Raw genomic sequence first — 20,901 nt, 5'->3', positions numbered from 1 at the left:
GGTGTTTTCTTTACAGAACAAATACTAAAATAGGAGTCTTTAAAAAATACAGGACTTCATATCATAACAATAGCTTAAATTTAACATTTCTTAGAAGGAATGACTTCACATGTCTGGTTCATTAGAATAAACTAGCCATCAAAGTAGTTTTTTTCTAATTAAATCCACTTATGGCTGGAGTTCATATATATAGCAAGTTCATATATATAGCTATATATTTAGCAAGTTCTTATGTCAGGTTCTTTTAATAAATAGATTTCTAGGAGTCAGTATACATTTAATACTCTTCTGCTTTAAGAAAAATAGAAGCTTTATCACTTTGACACGTGAGTTTTGCAAGACATAAATAAGGCCTTAGTCACACTAAATTTAAAGGAAAAGAAAAAGATCCTTAGGGATATCTGAGAGTAATAAAGTGACTTTTCCATATATATATATATTTACACACACACACACATATATGTATAGGGTACTTAAGTTTTCACCCAAATTGTGATATACAAAATGGTTTATTATGCAAATAAACCCCAAGTAGGAGCCGTAGCATTTTATGATTCCTTTGGTATTCTCCCTGTTCAGAGCAGTTTAAACACCAGGTTCATCTAAGCCTTACTGATTAAAAATGTATGGTAAGGCAATTAAACTAAATAAACAAAATTCACAATTTGTAAAGGTTCAAGTTTTAGAACAGCTTTCTATAGTAGCTGTAGATAAATTAGTCACCTTGTTACAAAACTTGGCCTTTGTAAACAATTTTAAAATTTATTTTTAAGAATCAAATTGCACTACTCAAGTATAAATTTCAGAATCTTAAAACTAGATTCAAAGTACTGTATCACTCAGTGTACCCGTGGAGGTAGCACTTACCCAGTCCCAAACTCTCAAAGACCAAATGCCTAGTTTATCCAGATCAACACAGTAACACTGGGTCCAGAATTTTTTGCTGTGGCATAAATTGTGACCAGCTTCTGCCCAGCTGGCTTGGGAATGAAGCCATCTTTGTAAACAAGTCCAGCTGTCTTTGAACAGCCAAGCTAGGAACAATTAAGTTTCTTCATTTCTTTTAGTGCCAATTTTAAGGGTATTTCAATAGAAACTCGGCAGTGAGAACCGGTGAGCTGGCTGGAGAGTCACGGCATGGCCTTCCTACAAGGCTCCCTGACTCTGGCCCCGCTTTTGGTCCTTCAAGGCTTCCCCAGGGGCTTCTCGGTGCTCTTTGGTGGCGTCATGATGCCTCCGTTGCATACTGGTGACAACTGGCCCTCCCTCCTGAAGGTGCTCACATAGTTGACTTCATCCTGTGCAAGCGAGAAATTAACAGCTAAGGCAAAAGCAGTGGCACAAGTAAAATAAAGTCACACCAGATTGGGTTCTAAGTAAGGTTTGATAGGGTAATCCTGATGTTTTTGAAACTATGAATATTCTAGATTCAGCAATTTGAACTATTATTATATTATGCCATTTTACTATTATTTGTTTTTAACTCCTACCTGGACTGTCAACAGTGCTTTTGAGATCTTTCCCAATCTCAAGGATATGCTGAAATCCTTGTGTCCATTACTACTCAAAATTCCTTACCATCATAAATAATAAAGTAACATTAAGACCCAACACCTACCAGCATAGCCAGAAAATTTGTATGAGTCTGGATATTGTGTCTGTCTTCCATAGGAATCTTCTTAAATATCTTGAGCTTTGCTGGACTAGCACTTTTTATTACGCTGGCAAAAGGCACCATCCAGTCTACACATTCTGAAATGTTGTCCCATTCCAAACCTAGACAGAAAAGTTAGGGGAAAATGATGATTACTTATCTTCCTATACTATCTCTCCAGCTCTTAAAACTCATTTGAAAAAAAAAAAACAGGAAGTTTAAATTTTAAATAAATTTTCTTTCTCAAACTATATATAGGGTTATAATACTGACTCAAAATTGATTTAAATTCATTTGGACATTTTTTTGTGGCCATACAATGAGGATTTAAAAATTCTTACAAAAAGGGAAGATAGTGACCCATGTTTTAAAATGTTGACGTCTAAAATTCCTGTTTAACAGGATGCTAAAGTTCATAGACTCATAGATCCTTTGAAAATTGTGAAGCACAAGCAAACAGAATCCAGTGGCTTACCTGAGGCTTTCTTAACCACGTCAATGGAGGTAAAGTGGCACAGGGCCGCCGCAGCCAGTATTCTGTACTGGAACTCTAAGGAATCGATGGCGAGGATGCATAGGTCTAAGAGCTAACAAAGCAAAGGCAGGTTAGCTGAAGCTGAAGGAGGAGCTCTACAGTCCCCATTGGACATCTGCTAACACTGTAGAGTGTTGACAGTTACGGATCAAATGCCAAGACTGCTAAAAGGATGATGATCCAACGATAAATAAGCACCACCCCAATGTTAAAGAGTCCTGGGATTCTATGTCAGGAACAGACCAGTTGGAGGATAGTTGAAGGCAGAGAGTTGTATTCTAAAGCTGGGTCACGGAGATAGCACCACAGGGAGGGCACCTCCCTGATGGCTGACCTGGGTTCTACTCTGGCACCCAAACAGTCCCTTGAGCCACCAGAGTAATCCCTTAATACAAAGCCAGAAATAAGCCCTGAGCACTGCCAGGTGTGCCCCTCCAACCCCAAAGCCAAAACCAAAAAAGAATAAGATAATCATCATGTGAATTAATTGTCTTTATAGTATAAAAAGAAGTATTTAACTATTTTGAACTCCTTAGGGATGAAAAGTACGTAAATTATTTTAAACTCGAAAATTTAAAATTTGGGCACTGGGGATATGGCTCAATAATGAAGTGCAAGGGCCAGAGACAGTACAGTGGGGAGGGTATGACCCCAATACCCCATATGGTCTCCCAAACCCTCGAGGAATTATCCTTGAGTGCAGAGCCAGGAGTAATCCCTGAGCACTGCCGGTGTGGTCACAAAAACAGCCAAATGCATATTCTGTATACACAAGATCTGACTTTATCCCCAGCACCACACAAGAATTTTAAAAAAAACATTCATTTTAGGGGCCGGAGTGATAGTATGGCAGGTAGGACATTTGCCTTGCAGGAAGCAGACCTGGATTTGATCACCAGAATTCTTTACTATGCCCTGAACCCTCCAGGAGTGATTCCTGAGTGCCAAGCCATGAGTAAACCCTAAGCACTGCTAGGCTGATAAATAGTTCAGTGGGGAGGGCATTGCCCTAGCACACAGCTGACGGGTTTATCCTGGTATCCAATATAGTTCAAGCCCCACCTGGAGTGATTCTTAAGTGCAGAGCCAGTAGTAAGCCCTGAACACAGCCAAGTGTGGCTCAAAAACAAAAACCCAAAACTCATTTTCCAGAATGATGAAGCATATATACTGGGGTAGCATTTATGCAGCAGAACTTTGTTCTGGGGGCAGAGAGAACTCTTGGTTTAATCCCAGCACCATAGAGCCCTCAAGCCAGAGGAACCCTTGAGCATCAGCAGGTAGTGCCCCGAAAGAGATCCCTGAAAACCACCAAACTTGAATCAAATCAAGTCAGGAACTGAATTTGATAATGCTGTCATTTTGTTGTACGGCCTGTTTAGCAGCACAGGCGCAATCAAGCTGCAGTTGGTCACAGCAGCACACAAGCCACGGAAGCGCCAGTACCTGCGCTATCTGGATGAACTGTTCTTGAGAATACTGAGGTAGGAGCACTTTAGGAGCATCTTTAAGAGCATCAACTTGGAGGAAGAGATTCAGCCAGGAGATGACTGTGACAGGACAAAGTTGCCATTTTAAAGCCTGTTAATGAAATGAAAAGCTTATTAAAATTTAGGTCTGTTGGTGCAGGGAGAGAGCTTGAAAGAAGAATGCAGATCTGCCTGTATGAGGCCTGGATTCAGCAGCCCAGAATCCCTTCTCCCCTTGACACATGTCTCCCAGTGGCAGCTCTTCTCACTGGACTCTGGGGACTATTGCTGAACAAGGTCAACAGCCAGTAAGACCCATATTGAACAGCCATCAGACTTTCCAATAAACAAAAACTGCAACTAGGGGCTGGAGCGATAGCACAGCAGGTAGGGTGTTTGCCTTGCACGTGGCCGACCTGGGTTCAATTCCCAGCATCCCATATGGTCCCCTGAGCACAGCCAGGAGTAATTCCTGAGTGCAGAGTCAGGAGTAACCCCTGTGCATTGCCAGGTGATTCCTGAGTGCCGAGCCATGAGTAAACCCTAAGCACTGCTAGGCTGATCAATAGTTCAGTGGGGAGGGCATTGCCCTAGCACACAAGCAAAGAAAAAAAAAATTAAAAAAAAAAAGCTGCAACTAGAATGTACTTTAGAATAATGTAAGCTGAAGAGCTTTATATACATATGTGTATCACAGTAATCTACATTCTTACATCCATGTTTCGTGCACTGCTGAGGGTCAAGCTCAGGGCCTCTCATACCTGAAGCACATACTTGGCCACTGCTGCATTGCTGGCTACTGATCATTTCCTTGAAGGCATGGTTTGTTCATAAACCACAATGTCTGAACTAAATAATACTTTCTAGTAGCTGAACTGTTCACCCTACTAAGCCCTAGAGCCTAATCCAATACCTTAATGCTTGTCTTCTCCCCTCTTAAAGAGAAACAAGGCACTGTAATATTCTCAGCTCTTTATCTGCTGGAAAGGTAGTGCAACAGTAAATGTATGTGCTGACTCTGAGCCTGCTAGGAGCACCCACCAGAAAAAAACACAGGGAGATGGAGCAGAGACCCAAGAATCACTCTTGGAATGTGGTTATGCAAAAGTGCTATGCTTATGGTTTGATGTGGTCTGAATAATCTATAGGAAACTTTAAAGATACAGAAAAGTAACATGTTGAGGCTTAATTTCTCTGCTAGCCATATCATTAACATTTTGATACATTACTCTCCTTAAAACTGAATCCCAGGGATCCAAAAGACAGCTTGGCGGAATGGACTACATGCTCTGCATGCTAGGAAGCCAAGGTCTGATAACCACCTGGCCCCTGAGCACCAATGGGTGGGGCCCCAAGAGTCGAGTTTTGGATATATGACACGAATAGAGAGTGCGGGCACTCTACGAAGGCATTACCTTCAGTATCATGAGTTCTGTCCTCAAGATGTCCTCCTCGCTGCAGGCCCCATCCGTGACGTATGCAAATTCTTGGAGTTTAGGGGCATAGATTTCCTTTCAAATGAATTTTTAAGTTAGCGTTAGACCCAGCCGCATGGTTCAAGCAAATCACATGTTTAGTTTACAGTGCTAATATTTAAGGATGCCTTAGCCAAGAACAAAATAATTCATCTTAGAAAAAGTATTTAAGATTTAAAGTTGCTTTTCATCTTCATCTAAATTAGCCAACTAAATTGAATTGAGACTTAACTTCTTAGTTCAAAGTTTAAGATTGCCCGTTATATTGGTCAAACCCAAACAGGGCCTTCAACACTAAGGCTGACACTGAAGCTTCTCCTTTCCCTTAACACAAAAAGACATGCTTGAGGGGCTGGAGTGATAGCACAGCGGGTAAGGCGTTTGTTTGCCTTGCACACGGCCAACCCAGGTTCGATTCCCAGCATCCCATATGGTCCCCTGAGCACCGCCAGGAGTAATTCCTGAGTGCATAAGCCAGGAGTAACCCCTGTGCATCACCAGTGTGACCCAAAAAAAGAAAAAAAAAAAGACATGCTTGATCAAGAAATACTTAGTGGGGGCAATAATTAGAGTAAATATATTTAAGGTTAAACTTTGAAAACTTACCTCAAGTTTGGAAGCAATGAATAATGAGGTAATTCCAATGAGCTGAAGCATATTTTTACTTACATCCTTTTGTGTCAACATAAATCTATCAAAAAAGTCTTGTGCAAGATAAAATGTTTCCCTATGAAGTGTGTATACTTCACATACCTAGGAAAAGAAGCAAAACATTGAAATAAACACTGAATTTCTCTTTTTTTTTTGCTTTTTGGGTCATACCTGGCGATGCACAGGGGTTACTCCTGGCTCTGCACTCAGGAATTACCCCTGGCCATGCTCAGGGGACCATATGGGATGCTGGGATTTGAACCCAGGTCGGCCGCGTGCAAGACAAACGCCCTACCCGCTGTGCTATCTCTCCAGCCCCGAATTTCTCTTTAAAAGTTCTTTCAGACTGCTTCATGAGTGGAGGGGAGAAGGCAGATGGAACAGAGAAGGGATCACTAAGAAAATGATGGTTGGAGGAACCAGTTGGGATGGGAGATGCATGCCAAAAGTAGATAATGGACCAAACATGATGACCTCTCAGTATCTGTGTTGCAAGCCATAATGCCCAAGAGAGAGAGTATGGGGAATATTGTCTGCCATGGAGGCAGGGGGAGGGTGGGAGAGGGAGGGTATACTGGGGATATTGGTGGTGGGGAATGTGCACTGGTAGAGGGATGGGTGTTTGATCATTGTGAGAATGTAACCCAAACATGAAAGCTTGTAACTATCTCACGGTGATTCAATAAAATTTTTTTTAAATTGGGAAACAAAATAGAAGTTCTTTCGGGGGCTGGAGAGAATACAGCAGGGAGGGCATTTGCCTTGCACGCCACTGACCCAGGTTTGATTCCCAGCATCCCATATGATCTCCCTGAGCACCACCAGGAGTCATTCCTATGTACAGCCAAGAGTAACCCCTGCGCATCACCAGCTATGGCCTCCCCACCTAAAAGTTCTTTTAGCATACCATTTTTTTTTTTTTTTGGTGGGGACTACACCCGATGATGCTCAGGGCTTATTCCTGGCTCTGCACTCAGAAATCACTCCTAACTGTGCTGGGGATTACACGGGATGCCAGGTCAGCCACTTGCAAAGCAAGTGCCTCCTCGTTGTACTATCCCTCTGGCCCAACTTAACTTTTTTTTTTTTTCTTTTTGGGTCACACCTGGCTCTGCACAGGGGTTACTCCTGGTTCTGCACTCAGGAATTGCTCCTGGCGGTGCTCAGGGGACCATATGGGATGCTGGGGATCGAACCCGGGGTCGGCCGCGTGCAAGGCAAATGCCCTATCCGCTGTGCTATTGCTCCAGCCCCCCCAACTTAACTTTTTTGGTCTTGGGGCCACACCCAGTGGTGCCCAGGGGTTACTCCTGCTTCTGCTCTCAGGTGGCGCGGCTCGAGGACCTCACAGTATGCCGGGGATCGAACTCAATTGTCCTCATTTAAGGCAAGTGCCCTCCCTGCTCTAGCACTCCAGCCCCTCAGCCTATCAGGCTTCAGAATGGGGGTGTGTGGCTGCTCCAGCCTTGTGTTGGTGGGGGGGAACTGCTCCTGGCTGTGCTCAGGAACTGTGTGGTGCTGTTGCCAGTCCAGGCTTCCTGGGGGGAAAGCATGTGTCCCAGTGCTGAGTCATCGCTCTGGCCCTAGATTTTACAGCAAATGCCTCTCGTGCAATGAGGCCCTCAGATCTGTCCCTGCCAGGCACCCGGGCTCAAGTACTGACTCATCAGCCTCACACAGTGAGGTGACCATCTGGACCCATGTCCTCACCCCAGGACCACTGTGTGGCCCCTATTTATAACCCAGTAACACTCTTACATGCTCCTGACCAGTTTTTCTTTCCCCTCTAGACTTACTATATTTTCATTTCTATTTCTGCTCACTCGAAGGAATTGAGTTCTTTGTCCCAGCTGTTTATTTGTGGTATCTAAATTCTACAAATCTGGGGCTGGAGCAATAGCACAGCAGGTAGGGTGTTTGCCTTGCGTGCACCCGACCCGGGTTTGATTCCCAGCATCCCATATGGTCCCCCAAGCACTGCCAGAAGTAATTCCCAAGCCAGGAGTAACCCCTGAGCACTGCCGGGTATGACCCCCCCCAAAAAAATAAAAATAAATAAATTCTACAAATCTTTCTCTTTAGTTGTCCCGGGACCCCACCCGGTGGTGCTCCTGGCAAGGGGACCATATGGAGTGTGGGGATCATATCCCAGTTGCCGATCACTCCAGTCCCTTTTATTTTCTTGATGGGGTAGGTGATACTGCCAAGAATTGAGCCCAGGACCTCATATATCATAATGGCTGGAGCGATAGCACAATGGTAGCGCGTTTGCCTTGCACGCAGCCGACCTGGGTTCGATTCCTCCATCCCTCTCGGAGAGCCTGGCAAGCTACCTAAAGTATCTCGCCCCCATGGCAGAGCCTGGCAAGCTACCCGTGGTGTATTTGCTATGCCAAAAACAGTAACAAGTCTCAAAATGGAGACGTTACTGGTGCCCACTTGAGCAAATCAATGAGCAACGGGATGACAGTGATACAGTGATCAATTCTATCACTGAGCTACATTTCTGTTGCAAGGATTATTTTGTTTTATTAGGGGGAGGGAGGCCCATACCACGAGATGCCAGGGAGTGTACCTGCTTGGTGCTCAGCAATGACCCCAGGTGGTGTTTGTGGGGCTGTATGTGGTACACAGGACTGAACTGGGTTGGCAGTGTGCAAGGCAGCCCTCTCCTATCTCCTTCCAGCCAGTCCTCATTTTCCATGTTTTACTACACTGGCTCAGAATTATAATAATAAATAAACTAGATATCTTGGTAGGAGATACAATTTTTTGTTTTATATTTTTGTTGTTGTTTTTGGGTCATACCCGACACTGCACAAGGGTTACTCCTGGCTCATGCACTCAGGAATTACTCCTGGCGGTGCTCAGGGGACCATATGGGATGCTGGGAATCAAACCCGGGTCGGCCACGTGCAAGTCAAACGCCCTACCCGCTGCACTGTCGCTCCAGCCCCTTCATTTTGTTTTGAGGCCACACCTAGTGATACTCAGGAATCACTCCTGGCAGTGCTTGGGGGACTGTATGGGATGCCAAGGATTGAACCCATGTTGGCCATGTGCAGGGCCCTACCCTCAGAACTCTCTCTCCAGCCCCAGTAGACACAATCTTTAGTGTGACTGATGAAATCTTCAGAATCTTGTTTTCGAATATAATGTGGATTCCCTTGTTAGAGGGATTCCCATGATTTCCAGAGACTTAAAAAAAAAAAAAGCTGGAAAAAAGAAAGTCAGAATATGGAATAAGATGACCTGACTCAAAAGAATGTCTTAGAATGTTTCCAAGGTCTACTCTGCCAAGTGTTACTCCACCAAAAAGCTGATCGTCTGTTCTAGAATCGTCATCTCTAGGCTTATTAGCAATGGAAACTACAGAGCAAATATCTGAGGGCTAGAGGGAAATCATTTTGTCATTAATGCAAGTAATCATTTCCTCAGGAATTTCAGAGATACTTAGAATCACTATCTGGAAGGAGGGAATGAGACTAACTAAGAGAACATTCTGGCACATTCTAACACATGTGTGGTGACTTCAGAGTTAGCCATTTCCTATCCTGGTGCCATCAGCTAAAGCAGGGAGCCCCCCCCAACCTTGATTGCTGGCAGTGGACGCACCCTGTGGGCCAGGAAAAGTACATATATCAACCCGATAATAAATATTTTCCATCACAGAGACCTGTCTTGCTGGAACATACCTCTAGCAGCCAGTCTAGGAGGATCGACCTCATCTGTGGCTCTAAGTCAGCGTGAAGAAGTTCAAAATGCTTGTCATGAACATATCTGCTCTCTTTTTTCAGCATGTTTAGCCAAACCTCCTTGGAACACCCCCAGCTACGAGAAGGGGGAAGAGATTTAAAATTTGTTCCACAACATGTACAAGCTATTTACATACAAAGAACTTAAATTTGCAGACACTGAACTCCAACTTTGGATTCAAACTTGGAAAAAGTGTTGTTTGAGGCAAAATGCTGCTGTAACTGTAGGAAGCCACTAAGAATGTAAGAATGTGGATGATGACAACCCAAGCTGGTAAATTTCAAGAGTGCTTGCTAGTCCCCATTCACTTATAATTCCTACGGCAGTCCCTGTTCATGAGTCTTGCCTACAGAGCGCAGCAACACTACTACTGTGTCACCCACACGCATGTCAACCAGTGGCTACGGCAGTGTAGGGTCAGCTGCACTCTAGGACCTGAGGCCTGGGCCTGGGCCAGCCCAAGGGTTCAGTGTCTCCTCTGCATGCATGAGACTGAGCTCATCCCGGTCCACTACTGGGACCCCCTGATGCCACAGCAACCTAAGCGTCGGCTCCCCGCAACAATAAAGAGAAGGGAGTGTATTTCAGCCCTGTAGTTTGCTCTTTAGAGCCAGTTATAAATATTAAACCCCTTTTGGTTTTTGGGCTACACCCAGCGGTGCTCAGGACTTACTCTTGGCTCTACGCTCAGGGATTGCTCCTGGTGGGGCTCAGAGCGGACCATATGGGATGCTGCAGATTGAACCCAGCTGGTCGTGTGTAGAGCAAGTGTCCTGCCCGCTGCATATGCTCAGGGGTATCCCTGGTTCTGCACTCAGGAATCACTTCCTAGCTCTCTCTGGGCCTACTTCTTATTCTGTGCAGGTGATACCTCCGTCAGCCATTTTCAGTCCACTAAGCCTAGACCTTACAAACTTTGGTAGTGAGGTCGATGCATCAAATGAAATGCCGTATATACTAAGATATATACATGCTTCATGAAACTGTATTTTTTGCTTTCTGGGGGCCATACCCGGAAGTCCTCAGGGATCACTCTGGCTCTGCAGAGGTCACTTCTGGCAGGCTCACAGGACCACATGAGGTGCTGGGGATCAAACCCTTGTTTGCCGCAAAGGCATATACCCTACTATATAGTGTCTCTCTGGCCCCAAAATGTGTGCTTCTTACACAAGTTAAAAAGGAAAATCCTAAATTCTTATTGTATTCAGCATATGGAAATAGAATCAATGTTTTAAACACCTTGAAAATACACAAGTATCAGCGAAGAAAGCATTTTTCGCATAGCAATAACTATGGACATCTATATTAAAAGATGATTATGAGTATATATTAAAGGATTATAAAAGATTTATTTGGCTGTTTTAGTTCAAGTCGTCTGGTGATCACTTTCTGAATCAGAAAAAGCACTTTAAAAATTTGTTTTTCTATGTTCTGCTGAAGACAACCGATACGCAGTGCCTTTTATTAGCACCATTTCAACCTATCAAGGTTGAAACTTACCTTAACTCAGGCAGAGGCGAAGGGTTAATGAAAAGGTTTTTGAAGCGGTAATTTGTAAACCTGGAGAAGTCCCCGGTCTCTATTTCTTTGTGTGGTGTTTCAATGATGATGCAAGGGCTGATCCCGCCAGACAATACAGGTGGCCAGCAGTTCTGGGGTTTAGAAAGACACACATGATGGCAACATTGCACCCTGCGGGCCTTTTGGGGGCTCTTACACTTGGGGGACTTGAAGGCAGAAGCCCTTAAAAGGGGGGTTCCTGAGGGCTCACTAAATGGGGGGGTGGGGACAGGGAGTAGAGACCCCGAAGGAACAAAGAGCGGCACCCAGGGCAGATTAGGCGGGCAGGCGGGCTGCTCCAGAGTGGGGGTGGGGGTTGGGGGGCTCATAAAGGGGGACCAGCTGCCCACCCAGGGTGCCGCCCTCGCCTCACCCTGATCTCATACTGCTGCTTCCTGGACGGCTCCTGCTTCTCCTCTTTCCTCTTTTTGACATCCTGGACAGAAAGAGGGCGCCCCCACGCCGGCCGGTCACCTCGACCCTGCCAGCCCGCGCCCCCCACTCCCGCCTCGCGCCCCCCTCCGGCCAGGGGTCCCCTCCCGCCCGCACCCTCATTCCCGCCAGCACCCCGTTCCCGCCCGGCGCCCGTTCCCGCCCGCACCCTGTTCCCGCCAGGGGGTCCTCTCCCGCCCCGCGCCCCATTCCCGCCTGCACCCCTCTTCCCGCCTCACACCTCCTTCCCGCGCGCGCCCCCCACTCCCGCCTCACACCCCCATTCCCGCGCGCCCCTTCCCGCCTCCCCCCTCCCCGCGCCCTTCCCGCGCGCCCACCTGCGTCCTGCGCTTCTTGGCCTGCGCGGGCGCGTCGTGCGGGGCTCCGGGCTGCGTGCGTTGCTTGGCCTGCAGGCGGCTGCTGCGGGGGGCGGCGCGGTCAGCGGTCAGCGGCCAGCGGCCAGCGGCCAGCGGGCGGCCCCCCCCACCCCCGGGGACCCCGCGCCTCACCTGCGTCGGGACATCCTAGCGCGCGTGGGGCCCTGCGGGTGAGAACGGGGTGAGCGGCGCGACCCCCACCCACCACCCCCCCGGGAGACCCCCGCGTCCCGCGCGCGCCGAGGGGCTGAGGGGCCGAGGGGGCGCCGCGCCGCGGAGACCGCGCCACACGCGGGCGGGGATGGCGCCCCCCGAGGCGGCCCTGGGGGTCCCAGGCGGGCCCTGACAGGGCCGGAACGCGCAGCCCGCGCCCCTCACCGTGTCCGCGGCGGCCGCGTTCGGCCGGCGCCGGCGCCAAGCGCGTATATAGGCCCGCGCCGCGCATGCGCGCCGCCCCGCCGCTCCCGCCCGCGCGCCCGCCCCGCCCCGCCCCGCCGCGGCCCCGCCCCCGCGGCAAAGTGCGCTGGCGCGGCTTCGGGCCCGGCCAATGGGGAGCGCGGACGGCAGGCCCACGTGCGGCGCCGCGGAAGGTAAACACGGCGTGCGCGCGGCCACGTGAGTCCCGCGCCGGGCACCGGGAACCGGGCACCAGGCACCGTCGCGCCTCCCGCTCCGCCTTCGGCCTGCCGAGCGAGGTACGTGTCCACCCCGTCCTCGCTCCCCGAGGTGGGCTCGCGCGGCCTCTCCCCGTCCTCGCGGCGCCGGAAGCATTCGCGCCTGGCCGCGCCGCCCCGCTCCGCGCGCCCCCAGCACGGCCCGGGCCCCCAGCACAGCCCGGGCCCCTCTCCCGAGCGGGGCCCCGCACGCCGTGCGAACGCGGGGCCTTCCCAGGGGTCCGGCGGCGCGGACAGCGGACCCCGCCGGGTGCTGGCCCCGGCCCGCCGCGCCCCGCCCCGCCCCGCCGCCTGCGCGCCCTGCGGAGCCCGCGCGAGCCGCGCGCGCGGGACGCACCGCCCGCCCCTTGCCCCGGTGGGAAGAGGCGGGTCTCGCGCCTCTCCTCGCCTTCCCCCTCCGTGTGCGCACAGGGGTCCCCCAGCTGCCGCATCGCAGTGCCGCCTCCGTGTGCCCTGGGACTCTACCCCTCCAAATGGGGTTAGGCCAGCGAGGCGAGAGACAGGTGGTGGATGGGGAGTCGGGGAGGGGGGCGTGAGGAGCAGAGACCCCCCAGAGTGGAGTAGACCGCCCCCCCAGCCCCGCCTGGGGCCACGGAGGAGCCGCCGGGAGAGGGCGGGAGGGTTTGCTGCGGGCCCTTCCCAAGATGCACCAGGAGGCGGGCGCGGGGCCCGGACACTCCGGTCCCCGCCCCGGCGCCCTTTGTTGCGGTGCCGCCCCGGGCGGGCCTCGGGGCCTAGAAATAACCCGCTCTTTGGGCCTTCAGCAACGTCCACTCTCTCTTTCGAGTTTTACAAAGCGCGCCCTCAGAGACTGAGCAGAACGGCTGGTTTTCTCCCAGATTTGCACCAGAGGAAAATGTCGGAGACCGTTCCCCCTACTTCCCCCCTGCTATCCTCGGGTGGCAGGAAAACGGGGCGGGGGTCGTCTCACCGCCCCTGACCAAGCGCTTATATACCCTGAAGTGGGGTTCTCAGAGGCTGCTCTTGGGCCTGCACTGTCGGGACACTGTAGCAAGGTACTTTGTGGGTATCTGTCAGGAACAGAGCACAGTGTAGGAACAGAGGCATCAGAACCGGTCCCCCCACACACACACACCCCTAGAATCAAGAGAGATCAAGAATCTTCCAGCCCCCTCCCCCCAAATTTCACAGCATGCCTGGATCTCCCTGAACAGGAGAGCTTCCACCACGGAATCCAGTCGAATCCTGCTGTGAAAAAGGTTCCTGGAAACTGGCAGTGTCTGGGCTTCACACAGACCTGAGCCTGGTGCTGGCTCCCTCCGAAAGCCTCTCAGCAGGGACCCCAGGAGAGCTTTAACAAGATGCCCCTTTCAAGGGGGTTTTATGTGTTAGTTAGAATGGGCCCATTAGGTGCGGGGGATGGAGCCCGGGCCTCCCTCATGCTGGCTCATGAGCACTCTGTCCCAGGAGCCTTCCTGCTGGCCCCCCAGGGCTCCTGAAGATGACAGGGCAGATGTCTGGGAGACCCCATCTTGCACCTGGACCTGTCCTGGTGCCCACTCTTCTCTCCCCGCATAAAGCAGTGAGAAGTGTCTCACTGCTTTATGCCCAGAATGCTGCTGAGGGTCCGGGCTGTAAGTGCTGAGTTACCGAACTGCCGCTTTCCATCACTCTCGGCACCTACATTAGCTTCAGCTTTCAGTAAGTCATCTTTGCTTTTTATGTGCACAAGAGAGGTTCTTATATGTGAGCATGGGAGGAAGAGAGAAAAGTGGAGAAGGAATAACTATCGGGCCATCCACACCCCCCACATAGTGCATCCCTGGTCCTTAACTTTATACTTAAAATTTTTTTTGTTACAGCTTAGGTAATATGGTTACAATAGTGTTGAAATTTATACTTTTGATGTACAAAGTTACTGAACCCCACCTGTGTATGATAGTTGGCTTGCCCTTCCTCCCTGACTGCTGGGAGCTTGTGTTTGTTGATTGCACCCCACACACACACACCTGTTAATTACCTTTGTCTCCTGATCAGACTCTGACTTGTAAATGTTGTCTTTCTTTTCTCCTTACTGTCCTTTGCATATTTAGTTATTTCAGAGCAATTGCTCTTTGTATGGATACAGGAAGACAGTTAAGAAGACAAGCCTGTGGCTGGATCAATAGCACAGCAGGCAGGGCGCTGCCTTGCACGCGGCCAACCTGGGTTCGATTCCCAGCATCCCATATGGTCCCCTGAGCACCACCAGGGGTAATTCTGAGTGCAGAGCCAGGAGTAACCCCTGTGCATCGCCGGGTGTGACCCAAAAAGAAAAGAAAAAAGAAAAAAACAAGCATGTGGCATGGGAGTTGATTGACTCCAGATAGTCTTATTTCCTGGACATCTGCTCTCTTGACTGAAGCCTCAGTTGCCCTTACTTCCTAGATCCCCAAAAGCAGGGTCCCAATGAGTGACTAGATGGACCAGGGCAAGCAGTGAGCTATGAGCTACCCTGGCATCGAAATGGGCTTGGGCAAAGTGCCCTAATGCTTAAGTATAAGTTAAGAGCTTGGACATGGACAAATTCTGTCATGATCCAAAAAGTTATAACTAGATTTGAACCTTGCTTGGGTTAGGAATGATTGATCTGGACTGAGCACTGTAGTCTGAGATTGTGGTGAGATATCCCCAGGTCACTCTACAAGACAAAGTGTCTATTACTGTGTCCATACAGAATGGTAAATATTATGAAGGAAAAATAAATATGTTAATCAGTTGCAGATCTAAGAAGGGGAGATACACACCTTAAGGGCAGTTTTGCCCTCGTGGGCTGCAGGTGGTCAGGAAGACTGGAAAAACGTTTTTGATCACGCTTTCCATGGGGAGGCGTGGGGAGAGGATAAAAAAGATCAGCTGCAGAGAGAAAGGGGTTGATTGAAGGAGGGGGGATTGAAGAAGAGACGGTTACAGAGATAGCAGAGGGAGAGGGAGAGAGAGGAGATGGGTACAGCAGGAAGAAAGAATTGTGTGGTAGGGGGCATTGGAGAGAGCTGGGAGAGACGAGAGATTGAATAAACGGCAACTAATCAGCAACCAGCGTGGCCCTCGTTCTTCCTTCGTCTGTCCAAGGCAACAGCCATCCGGGGTGGAGAAGTGGCTTGAGAGCACCGAACGCGGGTAGCAAGAGAGAGTTGCCCGGAGAGCCCGTGAACATATGTTAATGTGTAATCCCCACACGCGAAGGGCTTACACAGCTCAAGTGAGAGGGATTTTACACACACCAGCACTGCCCAAGTGCTTTGGGCCTCATGTCCCATCTTTGTTCGCTCCCAGCCCTCACCTGCTTTATACCTCTATAAGGTCATTTTCTTTCTTTCCTTTTTGTTTTGGGGGGCCACACCCAGCAGTGTTCAGGGGTTACTCCTGACTCTGCACTCAGGAATTGCTCCTGGGGGTGCTGGGAGGACCATATGGGATGCTGGGGATCGAACCTGGGTTGGCTGCATGCAAGGAAAATGCCCTCCCCGCTGTACTGTAGCTCCAGCCCCATATAAGGTCATTTTCAACTCCCTTTTTCTCATTTGTTCCAGCTCTGAAATGCATGAAACTCCTTTATACTGGGCACCATTTTGGAGAGTTGGTAATTTTCTAAGGCATGTTTTCCACGCCATCTGCGCAAAGTTGGGACACTGGTATGTCTCCCACTGACCTCCTCCGGGCTTCACCCTCTGAAGTGCCAGCTAACAACTGCGAAGCCGTCTCCGCCCCCCTCCTGCCAACCCTCTCAGACCTTTACCCAGCCTCACCTCCTGTGACACAAAGTACAAGTTCAAATGTTCAAATATCTTATCCGTCTTTTTTTTTTCAGGGGGTCACACCCGGCGATGCTCTGGACTCAGGAATTACCCCTGGCGGTGCTCAAGGGACCATATGGGATGCTGGGAATCGAACCTTGGTAGGGTGCATGCAAGGCAAACACCCTACCCACTGTGCTATTGCTCCAGCCCCAAAATGTCTTATCTGGAGGCCAGCAGATAGTACAGCAGGTAGAGTGCCTGCCTTGCACCCGGTGGACCCAGGTTCCGTCCCCAGCATCCTATATGGTCCTGCATCCCCGCAGCCCTCCAGAGGTGATCCCTGGACGGGGAGCCAGGAGTAACCCCTGAGCACCGCCAGGTGTGACGCCAAAGACAAAAAACCACAAAGCCAACATGTTTTCTTTCTTTTTTTTTTTTTCTTTTTGGGTCACACCTGGCGATGCACAGGGGTTACTCCTAGCTCTGCACTCAGGAATTACTCCTGGTGGTGCTCAGGGGACCATATGGGATGCTGGGATTCGAATCCGGGTCGGCTGCATGCAAGGCAAACGCCCTACCCACTGTGCTATCATTCTAGCCCCGCCAACATGTTTTCTATTTGACTAAACTTATCTATTCTAACTAAAATATAATTATGGGGGAATCCACACTGGTAATGTGAGTCCCCCAACTAAAGCATTTTAGGAACCAGAGCAGGAAGGGCGCTTGCCCTGCACGCAGTCACCCTGGATTCAGTCCCGGCATCCCATATGGTCCCCCAGCACCACCAGGAGTAAATCCTGAACATCTCCAGATATAGCCAAAAAAATTCCATCAATGACAAGAATGCAAAAACTTTATTATGTATTATTTTGGGGGGAGGGGGGATTGTGCCCCAGCCAGTGGTGTTTGGGGGATGGAGCCTCCCTGCCTGCATCGTCCCCCAATGGTGTTCAGGAGCTCGAGGACCCTTCAAGAGACAGTGCTGTATAGGCATCACGTCGGTCAGGACTGGGTCGTGCCAGGAAGAGGACCGGGATCGGCCCCCTGCCAGCACAGTGCCCTCAGCCCCATGTCCTCTGCTCCCGTATGCCTGCGTTGTATTATGAAAGTTGTTTCAGCGACCGTTAGGTGCCCTTGCTGTGTTGTGTCCCTGCACGCCCACCCCAGCCTGGAGCACACTGGGAATGTTGGGTGGGCTGGACCTTCCCCCGAGAGACATCTACTGTGGGGGCCAGGCCAGGACTGCCCACAGCTGTGCCCTCTCTCTGCATCTCCACCCACACACCCTTCTGATGCCCCTCTCCCCTTTATTTTTTTCCTTTTGTGTCACACCCAGCGATGATCAGGGGTTACTCCTGGCTTTGCACTCAGGAATTACTCCTGGCGGTGCTTGGGGGACCATATGGGATGCCAGGGATCGAACCCGGGTCGGCCGCGTGCAAGGCAAACTCCCTACCCGCTGTGCTATCGCTCCGGCCCCCCCTCCCCTTTTGAGGGGTCCCGCTGCCTCACGCTTGCCCGGGCCCCTGGACCTCTGCATCTGTCTCCCCAGGGCCTTCTCACCTGGACCCCAGACAGCGGCCTGGATCTTCTTGGCCCTGGTGAGTAAAACCCTTTTCTCTTTCATAGGGGCTCTCCTGGCCTGCATGTGCCAGCAGTGCTCAGAGACAGAGCTGCACCCCGTGGTGTGGGGCCCGGGATTGGCGTCCAGGCCGCCCACACTACCTCCCGGCCCCGAGGCCAGTGCCCCTGACATTCGGGCATGTGGAGCACGTTCCGGTCCTCACTAAGGTACGTGCCACTGCAGCTGTCGTTCGGTCATGAATAAAGATGTTCTGCGTATTCTTGTAGCTTCTATGTCCATCTACCAAAAATATATTTTTGTAGGCAAATCTATTTGGATTTGGTTGGTTTGGGGCCACACCAAGTGATGCTCAGAGCTGACTTCTGACTGCACTCAGCAGTCACTCCTGGAGGTGCTTAAGGGACCATCTGCAGTTCTGGGCATAGAACCCAGGTCAGCTGCATACAGGCAGGTGCCCTGTCCGCTCTCTGTTCCTCTGGCCCCGATACGTGCATGTCTTTGACACCTGCACCTGTTTGGAACTGCTGGGCCAGAGGCGAGGTATCTGGGCTGCACCCAGCGGTGCTCAGGGGTTACTCCCGGCCCTGTGCTCAGGAATCACTCCTGGTGGGGCTCAGGGTATCATACGTGAGGTCAGGGATCCAGCCCAGGCCAGGGCATGCAGACAAATTCCTGAACTGAATCCTGTCATGCAGAGGGTATGCTGAGCACCCGGATATGCCCCCCCCAAAAAAAAAACTCACAAAAGGTTTTTTAAAGCTGGGTCATGGATACATGTTTATTATGTTCATCTCTGCACTTCTCCTAGTCCCATACTGCTAACTTGTATCTAAAGAGCTTCTAAATTTTTCAGCTCCCGATTTAGGCTTGAAGTTGGGGATGGCTTCCTCTCCTGCCAGGCTTAGCTGCAGCTGAGACCCCTGAGCACCCCCAGCCCCCCCCCCCCCACTTCAGGAGCTGCCTGTTCTTCCTTTGCTGCCTTGCCAATGTCACCCAGACCTGCCCACCTCCCAGTTCCTGTTTTATCGCGGCAAATACTAGTGCCAACCCCTCCTGCGTGGAGCTGCTGCTGTAGAAAGGCCGGAGGTGCTGGGGAAGCACCCTTGGGAGAGGCCCCCAGTAAGAACAGTGATGGCGCTGGAGGGCGGTGGAGGCTGCAAGCAACACCAGTGCTGGAACTGCATTTGCTTGCTCTCTCTCTCTCTCTCTCTCTCTCTCTCTCTCTCTCTCTCTGTGTCTCACTTCCTCTATGATTTTTTTTTGGTGTGCTCCCTCTCTCTCTCTCTCTCTGTCTCTCTCTCTCTCTCCCTCTCCTCTCCCTCTCTTTTCCTCCCTCCTTCCCCCCTCTCTCTCTCTGTCTCACTTCCTCTAATGATTTTTTTTTTGGCGGGCGGCCACACCCAAATGTGCTCCGGCTTACTCAGGGCTCTGTGCTCAGGGCCACGCCCGAGCTGGGGATTGAACCATGGCTGGCTGCAGGCAGGGCAGTGCCTAACCCCACCCGCTCGCTCGCTTCGGCCTCTTCACTCCTTTTTTTTCTTTTTTAAAAAAGTAATACATGTGCATTCCTTGCACGTCCACTTCAGTTTCCTGGATCTTCTCTGTCTGTCTGCGGTGCCTGTCTGGTGTTTCTCCGCCTGCCCCGCCTGCCCCAGCCTCCAGCTCACCCCGGCACCCGGCTTCCTGCAATGCCCGCCCTCCACACCGGGGCGGCCTCTGGGTGCACATGTCCTTCTGCTCTGCCACCACGTTTCCCGATGCTGCTTCTGCCGCCCAGGTCTCTCCAGACGGCACAGCGAGGGGAGCCTTCTCTGGGCTGCCTTTGGCGGCTGTGCTGAATCAGCACTCCCGGTTTCGTTCGTCTTGGGTTGTCACGAGCCTATTGGCTGCGGACCTGGGGCCTGTCCCCAGCTCACGGGCGCCCCCTGCCCCCCGGGGGCCGCCACTGCGCCTGCTCCCCCCACCCTGTGCCTGCAATGCTTCCTATGGGGCCTCCCCGTCCAGGCAACTTCCTGATGGCCTCTGCCCCTCTTCTCTGCACCCCAGCATCCTGGGGATGGTTTCTCCCCCTCCCACCTGGCCCGCTGCTTCCTGCCATCTCTGGGGCTGCCAGGGATAGAAGCTGCTGGGAGACACCGCCCTGGGCTCCCGCATCTTCCCAGCCTGACCCGTGGTGCCCCAGGCTAGGCCCCGCAGCCCGCTGGCCACCTTAGCTGCTGTGAGTGCCCCTGTGCAGCACAGCGCGGGGACACACACACGTTCACGAATAAGCACATACGCGCGTACACACAGCCTCTCTCCGCCACAGCTTAGGCGCGCGCACACACACCCATAAATCCAGATGGGGTGGGGGTGCCCTCGGGAGTCACCAGGACAGCCTGCCTCTTCTTAACATTTATTTTTTAATTTTTAAAAATTTAATTAAAGTCTTAAAATTTCATGTTAAAATGTTTCAGTTTGGTGCCGTGCCTGATTCTTTCCAGCTCTGAGCTCGGGGGAGGGGGTCACTCCTGGTGGTGCCCAGGGGACCCTGTGTGGTTCCAGGGTCAGGCTGGGGTGGGCGGAGCATGTGCAAGCCCCTTGAGCCATGCGCTGTCTCTGCGGCACCCCCAGCTCCTTTGTTTATTTGGAGGGGGCCACCCGGCGCTTCTCAGGGGTCTCTCCTAGGGGTGCTGGGGATCGAGCCTGGGTCAGCTGCGTGCAAGGCAAGTGCCCTCCCTGCTGTGTATTGTTTAGTTCCCCCCCCCCACTTCCCAGTTCCGTTTTTTGTTTGTTTTAGGGCCACACCGGGCAATGCTCAGGGGTGACTCCTAGCTCTGCACTCTGCTCGGGGGATAATGCAGGATGCCAGGGGAGCAAACCCAGATTGCCGGGCGCAAAGCAAACACCCTCCCCGCTCACCCCACCCCAGTTTCTTTATGGCTCCAGGGACAGTCTGGGGCCTGGCACCTGGCCCTCACCTGCCCCTCGCCCAGTTCCCAGGGACACAG

General features: G+C 51.3%; 1 protein-coding gene and 1 long non-coding RNA gene across 3 annotated transcripts; one reads left to right on the top strand and one right to left on the bottom strand.

Moving 5' to 3' along the window:
• Window positions 1-125: 125 nt before the first annotated feature.
• CCNE2 (cyclin E2) lies at window positions 126-12,382 on the bottom strand. Of its 2 annotated transcripts, none has more exons than XM_055126198.1 (12): window positions 12,288-12,382; window positions 12,042-12,073; window positions 11,871-11,952; window positions 11,474-11,536; window positions 11,041-11,192; window positions 9,480-9,615; window positions 5,740-5,886; window positions 5,074-5,169; window positions 3,636-3,770; window positions 2,130-2,241; window positions 1,619-1,776; window positions 126-1,298 (listed from the first exon to the last, which is right to left on the bottom strand). In XM_055126198.1, exons 2-12 carry the CDS (start codon window positions 12,053-12,055, stop codon window positions 1,185-1,187), a joined length of 1,209 nt encoding a protein of 402 aa, XP_054982173.1. In that variant the 5' UTR covers window positions 12,056-12,073; window positions 12,288-12,382; the 3' UTR covers window positions 126-1,184. The 2 variants fall into 2 exon arrangements, with proteins under 2 accessions (XP_054982173.1, XP_054982174.1); XM_055126199.1 differs by having other exon boundaries at window positions 11,871-11,949; window positions 12,288-12,320.
• A 106-nt stretch (window positions 12,383-12,488) lies between these two features.
• Window positions 12,489-20,376, top strand: LOC129402116 (uncharacterized). The gene is made up of 4 exons (XR_008628549.1): window positions 12,489-12,604; window positions 16,117-16,218; window positions 17,956-18,117; window positions 19,498-20,376. It is a non-coding gene; the product is annotated as an uncharacterized LOC129402116 (long non-coding RNA).
• Window positions 20,377-20,901: the final 525 nt, after the last annotated feature.

Source organism: Sorex araneus, chromosome 2 (assembly GCF_027595985.1).
Source record: "Sorex araneus isolate mSorAra2 chromosome 2, mSorAra2.pri, whole genome shotgun sequence".
Classification (NCBI taxonomy): Eukaryota; Metazoa; Chordata; class Mammalia; order Eulipotyphla; family Soricidae; genus Sorex; species Sorex araneus.
Note: the sequence above shows the minus strand (reverse complement) of the source record. Positions and strands in the feature narration are given on the sequence as shown.